Source organism: Silene latifolia, unplaced genomic scaffold (assembly GCF_048544455.1).
Source record: "Silene latifolia isolate original U9 population unplaced genomic scaffold, ASM4854445v1 scaffold_677, whole genome shotgun sequence".
NCBI classification, from domain to species: domain Eukaryota; kingdom Viridiplantae; phylum Streptophyta; class Magnoliopsida; order Caryophyllales; family Caryophyllaceae; genus Silene; species Silene latifolia.
This window is the reverse complement of record NW_027413587.1, coordinates 408-13212: the sequence shown is the minus strand read 5'-3', so window position 1 is coordinate 13212 and position 12805 is coordinate 408. Positions and strand designations below refer to the sequence as shown.

Genomic DNA, 12805 nt, shown 5'->3' with positions numbered 1-12805 from the left:
GGAGACCATTTACATCCCACCGCCCGTGCAGTGATAGACGTCAGTGGGAAGACTTTGACATTCCAAGTAGGGGATGAGGAACTGATTTTTCATCAGTCCAAATTCCGGAGAGCTCCCATGCAAGTTCAACCTTGCAATGCTCTTTCTTCTATTGTTCCTATTGTTGACACTCCGGATGAAAATTTGGAGAATATTGCTGTAATTGTTAACCCTCCGCCTCAGATTGAGAGCAAGAAGGAGGCAAGTTCGTCTGTTGTCCTCACTGCAGGTACAGATGAAAGCAAGGATGGGACTGTCAAGAGACATGGTGTAGCCATTATCAATCAGAGTGGCAGCAAGGATGCCAAAGAAGATGACAGAGGAGCGAGAACGAAGAAAGTTCGAACCTACATAGACGGGAACTACATTCCTCCTACTGTCGCAAATGGTGATTCAAGCTCATGGAAGATGAAGAGGTCGGTCAGTATCGCTGAGGTGACGTCCTCCAGTCAGAAGCCCACGAAGGGGCTACTGAAAGATGATGAGAATTAAACGGGGAAATGCCCCGTGTAACAATTTGTAATAGACAATTCGTTTGAATTTCTTTTAAACTTTGCTCTTTTACGTTTTAACTAGGACAATTAGTTTAGACAAATTTTTTTTAGCATAGACTAAGACTATAGACTGTGTTTGCTGCGTATTTGGTATTTTGGGATGTGTTTGGATGTATTCTATGCAGGTTTGGGGAAGTGTCACACATTTCGAGGAAGTAAAGACGGAAATCAAAGAGCCTACAAGAGGAAGTCCTCGATCGAGTACTTTTTGTACTCAATCGAGTGGAAGTTGGTTCGATCGAGCTGTCTGGTTACTCGATCGAGAAAGGCCAAAGAGGATCAGGTCGATCGAGAGGTTTCTTACTCGATCGAGCAGAAGGGATATCAACAGTTCTCGATCGAGTGATTTAAAAACCACTCGATCGAGTGGTATGAATAGGACACGGGAGTTTTCTATACTTAACTCCTTATTTCAGTTTTCATTTCTATTTTTATCCCTAATTTCTTCTAACCCCTTCCTAATTGCGATTTCCATCTCCCCCAAATCCCCATTTCTTGCCCAAAATTATCAAATCCGTCACCTACATTCTATTGCTAGCACTTTAATCTTCAATAGCCCCTTATTTTCCCCCTCTTTTGTGCTCGTTTTCGCGGTTTTTAAAGGGAATTAGGGTTTGCGGGTTTTTCAATTGAAAATCCGCCTTCATTGCTTGTTTAATTGAAGTTTAATTGCTATTATAGGATCATCTTCATCAAGTAAGTGTTTCATTCACACTCTTTGCATTTTCTCTTCGATTAATTTGAATTTCTTGAGATGATTTTGAATTAGGGTTCGGAAAATCCATGCCTAGTCGAATTTTCTTCGATTTAATTGTGTTTATATGCCCTTAATTAGCTTCTTGATGATTTTATCCCAATCCCTCACTGCTTTGCTTGTTTAATTCGGAATTTGCGCGAGATTTCCGCGATTAGGGCTTCTAAGTCGGTTTTTCTCGACTGTCAGACGGTCTCTTTGTTGCCTTGCCTTGTTTAACTTCAGTCCATGCTTCCTTGCTGCTGTTGTTAACCGTTTTTCCGTCCCCTGTCGTTATTACATGCTATAAACTTTTGGAAATCTCATTCTGTGAGTCGACTTTTTTCGCCTGCTAGTAGTCCTATATGTTGCCATAGGCAGTTTCCTTGCTCATTTTAGTCCTTACTAGCAGTCATGACTGTGTCACTTTATCAGTACTCACATGCTACCTTTCGAATTTATTGAGGATTGTTGGATTTTGTATGCTGGACGTCGGATTTCTTGACTGATAGGGCCTTATATTTGTTGTCACATGTTGGTTAGCGGGTTGTTTTAACCACGGTTAGCAGCAATCTTCTCTTATTCGTGCCCTTTGATACTTTGCAGGATGGACGCTAGTTCTTTGCCTTCTACTAGTACGTCCTCCAGCCCGTCCGTGAGCGAGTCAGTGGTCCCTGCTGTCACCACTACTTCTGCCCTGGTCACCACTACAGTCCCTGCTTCTACTTCTACCCCTGCTAGACCCTTCTCCATGCTGGACAGAGGACTCACACCTCGATTCCCGCAGCCAGGTATGGTGCCACCGAGGCCACATCAGCAGGCTAGCCAGTTAGCCATCACTTCCAGCCCTTCTGAGGCTGATGTTACGGGAGAGGGCACTCTCACCCCTTTACAGCGGATGCCCACGGTACGTTTTACTTCAGCGGGTCACCGGACTCGGTTAGCCGCTTTACTTCGTTGCCCCCTCTCCTCCACCCGTTTCCTTGCACGGACTGACCTAGAGACCCTAGGAATTTATGAGGAGGTCTGTAGTTTGTTGAACGGGACGGGTATGTCGGGTCTGATCACCATGCAGGAAGCTACTATTCGTACCCCTACGTACGAGTTTTTTAGCTCCTATTCCTTTGACACCGACTCTTATGATGCTGACCACTCCAGCTCTTGCATTCACTTTCGACTCCGCAATGAGTCACACCACTGGACTTTGGCCAGGTTTGGGCAGGTTTTAGGCCTAGTTAGTGATGGTCCCACCGACCCACCTGGAGACCTCCTTCAGCCACTTTGGGCTGCACTTTCTCACACCCCCTTCCCTTCACGGAAGGGAGCTCACGTTCACTTACCTGCCCCCCGTTACTACTTGCGTCTGATAGGAGAGACCATCTTTGGGCGACCTGAGCCCAATAACGTGACCAACACTGAGCTAGCGATTCTCGCGGGTACCTCAACATTGACTCCGACTGCCGTTTGTTCTAAACATTGCCTATCTGGTAGCTCAGCATTGGAACGGAATTGGGACTCGGGTCAAGACCGCTGTTGTCTGTGGCGGGCTAGTGACTAGGATTGCCCGCCACCTTTACCCCACTGACCCTTCACTCATTGCACCCGATAGGATGGCTTACCTTGACCTGGGAGCCATGACCGACTTTGCCTGGTTCCCAAAGGCGAAGGGGAGCGCGAGGACGTGGAAGATTTGTGGTTCCACGTCTGTTACCTTGCCGTGCTCTACCCTTCCTCCACTCTTACCGCTCCCGTCTGCTGCTGAGGGAGCGAGGCCACCTCCACCCACCTACCACCTTACACTTACCCCCACCTCTTCTTCTAGGAAGAGGAAGCGGGAGGCCGGCGCATCTTCTAGCTCCCGGACCCGACTCCGCCCGCACCCGCCTCTCGACTCGGACTCGACTCGGACTCGACGGATCCACACGTACTCCCACACCTCCACCTTCACTCACTCCACCTCCTTCTCGATCCGGCCTTTCCGCCAACTTTGTCTCCGCCCTCCTGTTTTAGGGGCGCCCGAGGTCATGGACCAAGGGCGTCGTGATGCCGTGCTTTCGGATATGTGCAGGTACATTACTGAGATGAGACGGGATATGGCTTTGGCTGTATTCCCGCTCTATGAGTTCCATATCCGAGCCCGGCGACCGATTCCGTAGGGGTGGCCACATCCCTCCTTCTACCGATACCCAATGGACGGGTACCCTCCACTACCTTCGACTCGAGGAGGAGGCGGAGGAGACACCGGTAGCACGAGAGGTGCGGTTACGGGCTGAGCAGGCGGCACAGTCAGCTGCCAGAGAGGAGGCGAGTGACCCTCCGTTCGTACCCGGTCCGGAGGATCAGCCTGGAGATGACGACTGAATCTCCCCCTTGTTTGTTGCTGGTTTGGGGAGACCGTTTTGTTGAGTCGGAGTACACAGGAGACGGCGGTGCCGACGACGAGTAGTTATCGGTCTACTCACTTCCCCTTTTTAAGGTTTGGGGAAGTTCGTGTTTTGTATGCTCTCTTACTCTTTTTATTCCGTCTCCTTTATTTTTTATTTTGCTGGTTGTATATCCCCATCCCCCATCTTTCTGCTGGTGTATGCTGGAGGACAACGAGGGCGTTGTCCGTTTTGGTTTGGGGAGGGTATTGCATCCCTTTGAGTCTGCATTTGCATTTGTTTTGCATTCACGTTTAATTTCTTGCTTGCATTGTTGTTTATTTTCAATAGAAAAATCAAAAATTCCCTAAAAATTAGAAAATTTCGAAAATTCAAAAACATTTCACGTTTATTTTTGCATATAGGTTGAGTCGGAACGGTAGATTCCCGTGATGAAATTGCACTATAGCTTGTCATATTACTTGAGCCTTGCACTTTAATTGATAGTTTTTAGCTTTGTCATTCGCATAACTTACGAATTTCTGTTCAAATAATAGCTGACTGTTTAGACTTGACCTAATAAACTGGCAAACTACTTAAAAATTCTGAGTTTTAGAGCCATAACTGGTGACATTCATGACCAGTTCATTAGGAATTTTTGAGAGTAGTACTCCTTGCATAGCATGTTTGTCTCATTTGCACATTTATGACATTCAATTTCTCGTCAAATGCACATATTCGGGTTTGTGGTTGGTGTCACATGCAGGGAGGGTCTTGCAAATTCCCCTTTCTTTACATCTTCACCCATTTAGCTCCACTTTAGCCAAAACTTGCCTTTTTGACCCATTAGCTACATTCCAAACTAAGCCTGCCTAGTCAAGCTAGTCAGTATGTCTTTTGTGGTATGTCCTCCATTGCAGTTTGGTCCGTAATCTTTGTTGGAGTTGGTGTATGAATTAAGAAAGGAGGAAAAAGAAAGAAGAGAAAAAAAAACGTGAAGGAAGAAAAAAAAAAAAAGAAAAAATATATGAAAAAAAAAACAGAAAAAAAAAGGCTGTGATGAAAAAAAAGAAAGAAATAGAGATTGTGAAAAAAGTTGTCCCCTCTTGTCAGAGTTGAGAAGATGTTCGAAGATGTACAATTGACAAGAGGGTTGGTTGTTTCAGTTAGTTGTTTCAGACGATGTGTTTAAAAAAAAAGGGGGAAAGTTTGTGACCGTCTGACTCCTCCGTTCTATCCCACATTTTTTGAGGAGATTGTGCTTTGAGTCTAGTGAGTTTTGTGCCAAGTGAAGGGCACTAGTACTTAGTTTTTCAGTCAGTTGAGATCCGGATGGTTTCATTATGGTCCTGTTAGGAACTAGCTTGACGCTTTTACCTCCACTTTTCCATAACTTGTTTAGCCTTCTCTCACCTGAACCTCACTATTCCCATATTATTTGCAACCCTCGGCTGTGACGGATATTGTTGGTTGGAATTTGTGCATTAGTACTTGAATTGTCTTTCATTTTTGTTGCATGCATGCTATGTAGGTCGCAGTTAGGTGAGTGACTGTCTTTTCTTCTCTCTTCTATATACTACATTTACCCTTTGCTTCATGAGAGAAGAGTGACCACGTGAGAGTCCAGTTTTGTTGGTCTTGCAAGGTCGATAGGTCAGCTTTATTTCTGAACAGCTTATAATTCGTTTGCGTATTGACTGCTTAGCTTTAACTGTTGATTTTTGTTGCATTAAATTGGTTCAAGTAAACAAGTTAAGCTAGCTCTGAGTTATCATTTCCGTTCCATTAGTTTAGTTTTGAGTTTACTCGAGGGCGAGTAAAGGTTTGGTTTGGGGAGATTTGATACGTGCCTAATGTATAGTCTTTTTAGCCTATTTCAGCACGTATTTCTATGCTTTTCTATACTATTTTTATGGTATTTTGCCCCGAATTGGCTACTTTGGTGTATTTTGTCCTTTTTGTAGGAATGATCGCGAAAGTAGTGGAACCACATTCTTTTCCGTCCTTTTTGCATGCATTTAGAGGAGACGGAGTTGTCCCAGAGTAGAGTACCGCACTTGGAAGCATCATCGCACGCACTACGAGGCACTTGGGTGAAGACGTGAGCTGAAACGAAGACAAAATCACTCGATCGAACAGTTTTCTAGTCGATCGAGTGGTTTCTAGACTCCCTGATGCTCGATCGAGCTACCCTTCAGTCGATCGAGTAAGCTGCATTTGACCAAGTCCTCGATCAAGTAAGCAGTTGGTCGATCGAGGAGCTTCTGCTGAGATATTGGTCGATCGAGTGGTTTAACCCACTCGATCGAGAGGCTTTCGACATCATGGGCTTTAATCAGTCCATGTTTACTTATTTCCGCAAAGACTCTTAGTTGTTTTATCTATTTAACCTATGTTTTACTAGGTTATTAGGGACCCTTTTATCTTTTTTTCCATCCAAGTTTTACATTAAGAAAAACTACTGCTGCTTTCTACGTTGTTTTTACCTTCTACTGTTACTTTCATTTTGGGGATTTGCTTCACTCGGATTTCGAGCTCTTTACGCCGGAATTTGCTTGGATTGTAATTTCCTCTCTTCTCTTAATAATAATTAACCTTCTTGTTGCATTAATTCCTTGTTTGCTTTATTTATTCTTTGCCCTAGTTTATTTATTATTGCATTTTACTATTATTTCATTATGTCTTCTGTTGGGAATTTATTTGCTGTTAGATTAATTACGAACATGAGTAGCTAAACCCCTTCCATGTTGGGATTAGGGAATCTGCGGTAGAATAATGACGACGTAGTGAATGAATTGGACGAATTGATTAAGAGACTCTGTCACTATAGCAATTTAACTGTAATTCCCGACCTAGTTGAGTGCACGCTTCTACGTCACCCATTAAACTGGCTACAATTAATCCTGGATCGAAAGATTGGACTAAATTGGCCTGCTATAAACAGTAGACTACCCTAATGAGGACGAAAGTTAAGTTAGTGGTATTTTAGGATAGGAAGTGGACCGAAAGGACCTTCTAACATCCGTCTCGCATTAGTTCGTCTGAGTCATTTACTGCCGAGTTGTTAGACTATCGTAGTGAACCGAATTCCCGACATGACCCTCTCTTCTTGGTAGTTAAATCGTAATTTACCGCTTTTATTACTCATAGTTTAGAATCAAATTTAATCAAACCCCCCATTTGTTACCATAGGATTAGAAATAGACAGCTTAGTTGCGTTACCTCCCTGTGGATTCGATACTCGACTGCCTCTACTACATTTTAGTTGAGACCGTTAGGTTTTATCTTTGATAGGGTTGCGATAGCCGTGTCACTGCCCCTGTACTGTGGTGAATAAGAGAGCTAATTTAGGTGGCAAAAAGAGCTTTAAATATTTTAATATGTGGGGTCAAGCTGTAGAATTTCAGGCTAGTGTGCTCAGTGTCTGGAGGGGTGTGTACTCTGGCACCAAGATGTTTAGAGTGATCAAGAAATTGAAGGCTCTTAAACCTGTTCTCAAAAAGTTGAATCATACTTGCTTTTCTGACATAGAAAATACTACCACTATTGTTGGTCTGGCTCCGGCTAACATTCAGAAAGCTTTAGCTGATAAACCAGGTGACTTGGGTCTTATTCAGCAGGAGTTGGACTTAGCAAGTGATCTCAAGGAACTTACTGTGGCTAGAGATAGTTTCTTATCTCAGAAAGCTAAACTTCAGTGGTCTATTGAAGGGGATCTGAATACTTCTTTTTTCCACCATGCTATTAAAAAGAGGGTTATGATGAATAAATTTTTTCAGATTGAAGATAAAGATGGAAAACTCTGTACTGAGGGGTCTGATATTCAATTGGCTTTCCTGGATTATTATCAGTCTTTACTAGGATCCCATGAGCAGACTATATCAGTGCAACAATATGTAGTCAGAAGAGGTCATTGTTGTACTGAGGAGCATGGGCTAATTTTAGCTCAACCAGTTACCATTGATGAAGTTAAACACAGCATTTTTAGTATACCTAATGGTAAGTCACCAGGACCTGATGGTTATTCGAGTCAGTTGTACAAGGATGCCTGAGACATTGTTGGTACTGAGATTAGTGCAGCTATCATCAATTTTTTTGAATCTGGGCAGCTTCTTGCTCAGATTAATTCAACTGTTATTACTTTAATCCCTAAAATTGACAGACCTTCTAGTGTGAAGCATTTCAGGCCTATATCATGCTGTAATATCATGTATAAAGCTATCTCTAAGATTATGTATAACAGACTGGCAAGGGTCCTACCTGATATCATTAGTAGGAATCAAGGTGCTTTTGTTAAGGGGAGGAGCATCCTTGAAAACATACTCATTTGTCAAGATCTTGTCAGACTTTATAATAGAGGAATGGCTTCACCCATATATATGTTTAAACTTGACCTGTAGAAGGCTTATGATACTATTGAATGGCAGTTTGTGGATCAAATGCTTCAGGCACTCAACTTTCCTGATCAATTTAGGAAGCTGCTAGTGCTTTGCATAACTACTCCTTCTTATACTCTTAATTTGAATAGTTCACAGTTTGGTTTCTTTAAAGGTAATAGGGGATTGAGACAAGGAGATCATATTTCCCCTCTTATCTTCTGTATTTGCATGGAATATTTGACCAGAGTCATGGAGTATGCCACTGGAAAATGGTACTTTAGATATCATCCTCTCTGCGAGAGTCTGAAGTTAACTCATCTTCTCGTTTCTTTGATGACTTGTTAATGTTCTGTAAGGGTGATATCAAGTCTATATGTTGCTCTTAAGGGCCTTATCTACCTTTTCTGAAACATCTGGATTGAGGGTTAATGCTGCTAAGTCAGAGGTTGTATTTAATGGTGTCCCAGATGGTGTGAGGATGGATATTGTTCAGGTCTCAGGTTTTCAGTAAGGAAGTTTGCCTTTCAAGTACCTGAGGGTACCAATTTAACCTGGTAGATTATCTAAAGCTGATTGTCATATGCTTTTGGATAAAATTGTGAACAAGATCAGAGGTATTGGTGCAAGGAAGTTGAGTTATGCAGGAAGACTCATTTTGATTAACTCTGTGTTAAACACTCTCCATAATTATTGGGCTTCTATCTTTCTTATTCCCAAGGGAGTCATAAGGAGGATTGAAGCTATTTGCAGAAATTTCTTTTGGAGTAGTGAATCTGACTATCACAGGGTTCCTCTGATAGCTTGGGAGAAAGTGTGTTGTAGGAAAAGGGAAGGAGGGCTTGATATTAAGCAAGCTGAGGTGTGGAATAAAGCTACTTTTGGTAACCTAGTTAATTGGATTCATACTAAAGCTAGCAGGTTGTGGGTGTTGTGGATTGATCATGTTTACCTAAAAGGAGCTGAATGGGCTACATATCAACCTCCTCCAGATTCCAACTGGAACTGGAGGAATATCTGTAAAGTTAAATATGTTCTGAGTGCTGGTTTTGTGGAGGGTCACTGGCAGGCTGATGTTAGGGGCTACTCCATTAGTTCTGGCTGCCACTGGTTACTGGGTCCACACCCCCTTATACAGTGGTATAATAGTGTTTGGGCATCATGGAATATACCTAAGCATTCTATGATTGGATGGATGGTTATGCATAAGGGTTTGAATACTCGTGATAAGCTTTATCAGTTACAAATTAGTGACAGGGATAGCTGTGTGATCTGTGAACAAGCTATTGAAACACATGAGCATCTTTTTTGCAGCTGTGCTTATGGATCACAGGTTATTGATGGGATTGAAAGCTGGTTGAACAGACGATTGAATGGCTCTAATATGAACTGTACCAAGCTGCAGAAGCTGGTTTGCAAAATGGCCTTAATGGCATGTTGGTATTGCATTTGGCATCAAAGGAATCAGTGTAGACTGTCAATGGTTTTAACTTCACCAAGGAAAGTTGTCATGGAGGTACAGTCTATGGTGAGGACTCGTATCTTGCAGAAAATTCAGAATGTTGTGCCTAGTAAGGATAGAAGTTGGCTACTTAGCTTAGGTGTTAATGTCTAATTTGGTAGCTTTGTAGTTGTTGTTATGTTTGTATGGGATGGTCAGAACCTTTGTAACTTTGATTTATGATTAATACAAAAAGCTCACATTCTACCAAAAAATAAATAAATGGTATTATAATGATGATAATCTAAAGTTAGATTACATTATGTTTTGGTGAGTTAATAGAGTAAGTTTTATGCGAGCCGTCTTAAAATAAATTATTGCAAGACTAAATTCACTTGACTAATTAATTAGAACTTAGGTTTTTCTGATTTGTGTTAGTTTTTTCTGATTTGTGACTTAATGGCACACATTGATAATCTAATTAAAGAAAGAACTAAAAGAATCTTTCACTAAATATGCTATAAATTACTGTTGATACTCACATTTCTCATCATGATATATTCTTCTTATTTATTCTTTAACTAGACTACTAATGTGTGCCCTTAGAAAAACACGTTAGAAAAACCGTTAAAAGTTATACAATAGCTACAGAAAGATACTAAACGAGGTGATAAATAATAGCTATACATGATAAAATAACTACTAATAAAGTTATAAATGTGAATATTAATTAAAATTGTCACAACTCACAAATATGGTAAAAAAAAAGACATGAAAAAAAAAAAAAAAACACATCTTTTATGCACTAGACGGGTTTTACAAATAGGATCATACATCCAGATATATAGGAGCATTGTACAACCATAGTCCATAACACATCTAGTTGAGCGTGTGTATAACTTTTTCGTCCTTTTAAAAAAAATTGGTTTATTTTTACTTTTTTTTTTACATCAAAACTAAAATGGAAATGCGCTTTGTTATAAATTTTTAAGATCATTATTTATATAAAGGAGCTCATAAAATTTACAATAATGCTCATAAACTTTACATGCAAGCTCTAATCCTTTATTATAAAGCTCCAAATCTATACTATAATATATACACAATTGATTGTATAGTCTATTTAATTGGACAAAGTGATATCACATCGTATAATCATAAAAGATGATCTATTTTATAGGTTTTATGTTTATAACATCTAAAATTGTTAGGATGCATGTATAGTCCAACAAAGTGAGTATTAGACACGTTTGCTTTTGCCTGAAATGGGAAAACGTGAGCACACAAACTTTTATATATATATATATATATTTTTTTTTTCCTGCTAAAACTGATACTAGATAATCATAAATTAAAGGTTACATACAAAGTTCGGGGGGTGGGGGTGGTGGTGGTGGTGGTGGTGGTGAACCTCCATACACACTGTCCTTACACAAAGTGTTAATAGCAAAAGGTGGGGGTGATTCCACCAAAACAAACCCGAAATCGATCTATGGCCATTAGAAACAACCCATCTAGCAATTAGATCCGCACTTGCATTGCACTCCCTTCTCTCGAAAGTGAGTTCCCACCCTTGTAAGGCTTGCAATCGTTCCCTACAATCCAGAATAACAGTGGCGGACCGGGGGGTGCGCACAGCACCGCACGTGCGCACCCTCAGTTTTTGGTTTTTTTTTTTTTTTTAAATTTTTAAAAAAGCCTGAAAGAAAGTATGTATATCAGTTTCGTGTCATAATGATGGTGAAACCAAACTTGGTTCATTGGATAGAACTATGATTTTTGAATAGGAGGGGATAGGTTCGAACCCCCACTGCCCCATCAATACCTTTTCCTATGTATACTTTTTCCACTTCCCCTTTCTTTTTGTTTGTCTATCAGTTACTACAAAATTCACGCACTACTCCTATTTGGTTCTCGCGAGCTTCTTATTATTCATATTCAAGTTTGCATTGTATATGTGGTGTAAATGTTACTCCGTAATTGTTAATGTGAGTTTAGCTATTGTATTGTTTTACAAATTTCAAATAAATGATATACACTCCTCGTTCCAATCATTTGTTACCTTTACTTAAATGCCCCTTGCTTCAAAGAATAAAAAAGATAAACAAATAATTGAGACGGAGGAAATAATACGTTTTATGTTAGATTGATATAAGTATTAACTCGTTTTGAAACCTACCAAAAAAGGCAAATGAATTTTCATCATCTTTATTTGGGGCTGTTTCATCAATGGTGAAATATATATTACGGAGTATATTTTTTCGTACAAATAGTTGATAAGTTCGGCTTATTTTAAATAAATTAAAATTTGGGTTCTTTTTTGTAGGATACTTTGAAGTTTACTTTTTAAATCAAATTTTCCTTGCTTATATTCTATTTTGGCCGATTGACTCACGTTAGTTTTAGTGTTGAGTGAAAACGTGCACCACCGGCTTTTAAAGTCTGGGTCTGCCACTGCAGAATAATATTAGTGATAGCACCTATAGTTTCTAGTTAAGGTCGTTTAGTGCGTGGATATTGTCTTGCATATGCCAAACAAAGAGATATTTGGCTAAGGTTTGTTACAAGTTTGTGAAATAATTGACGATGCTTAGTATTAGTAATAACTCGTAGAAAGTTTATACCTCGTGTTGTAGTGATAAGATTTGGAGGAATAAATTTGAGTTTTACAAACTAGTATGAGTATATATGTAATGTGTTGTGTATGACTATGGCATATGGCAAAAACTTCTCCATGCAGTTAGAAACCCTAATGTAAATTATAAATGATACGGAGTATATAAGAATGAAAGAAATTATTTAAGTCAAATCGAATATTTAGTAATTATAATCGTCTGGTAGACTAGTTATATCAAAGGATTGGAGGCTAAATTATATTGCATTATACTCCGCATAAAATATTGTCATTCTATAACATTTCGATCTTAAACAACCACATGTTTAGGCTCTGTTTGGCAAAACTACTTGAAAAGGTAAATTTGAAACACTCAAAAGGTAGTGAAACGAAAAGCTAATCAAACTCGAAAGGTAACTAATAAGGTAGCTGGAAATTAGGAGCTGATAAGGTAACTGATTATATAAAAATGTGTTTGACAAACTAGCTGAAAATGTAGCTGATTTTGGTAAATGACCTAAAAGGATATGAAAATTATTTAATATTATAGAATAAAGAGGTACAAAATGAAAAATAAGTTATTTCAGGTACCTGATTTCCCAAATGCTACATGAGGTAGCATTTCATTTCAGGTACCTTATTTGATCAAATAAGCTACTTGCCAAACACTTGCAAAAAAATCAGG

At 40.0% G+C, this 12805-nt stretch overlaps 1 protein-coding gene across 1 annotated transcript; it reads left to right on the top strand.

Moving 5' to 3' along the window:
- The first annotated feature begins 7069 nt into the window (after nt 1–7069).
- On the top strand, nt 7070–9680 carry LOC141639983 (uncharacterized). Its single transcript, XM_074448952.1, has 5 exons — nt 7070–7688; nt 7770–8029; nt 8117–8340; nt 8456–8561; nt 8676–9680. The coding sequence occupies exons 1-5, from the start codon at nt 7070–7072 to the stop codon at nt 9678–9680; spliced, it is 2214 nt and encodes a 737-aa protein (XP_074305053.1).
- The last annotated feature ends 3125 nt before the right edge of the window (nt 9681–12805 follow it).

Excerpts from the sequence above, each read along its gene's own strand:
- LOC141639983 (XM_074448952.1), top strand. The coding sequence starts at position 7,070 with ATGTGGGGTCAAGCTGTAGAATTTCAGGCTAGTGTGCTCAGTGTCTGG. Across the intron at positions 7,689-7,769 it reads CATTTTTAGTATACCTAATG|CTATCATCAATTTTTTTGAA; the intron begins GTAAGTCACCAG and ends AGATTAGTGCAG. Across the intron at positions 8,030-8,116 it reads TACTCATTTGTCAAGATCTT|TTTGTGGATCAAATGCTTCA; the intron begins GTCAGACTTTAT and ends ATTGAATGGCAG.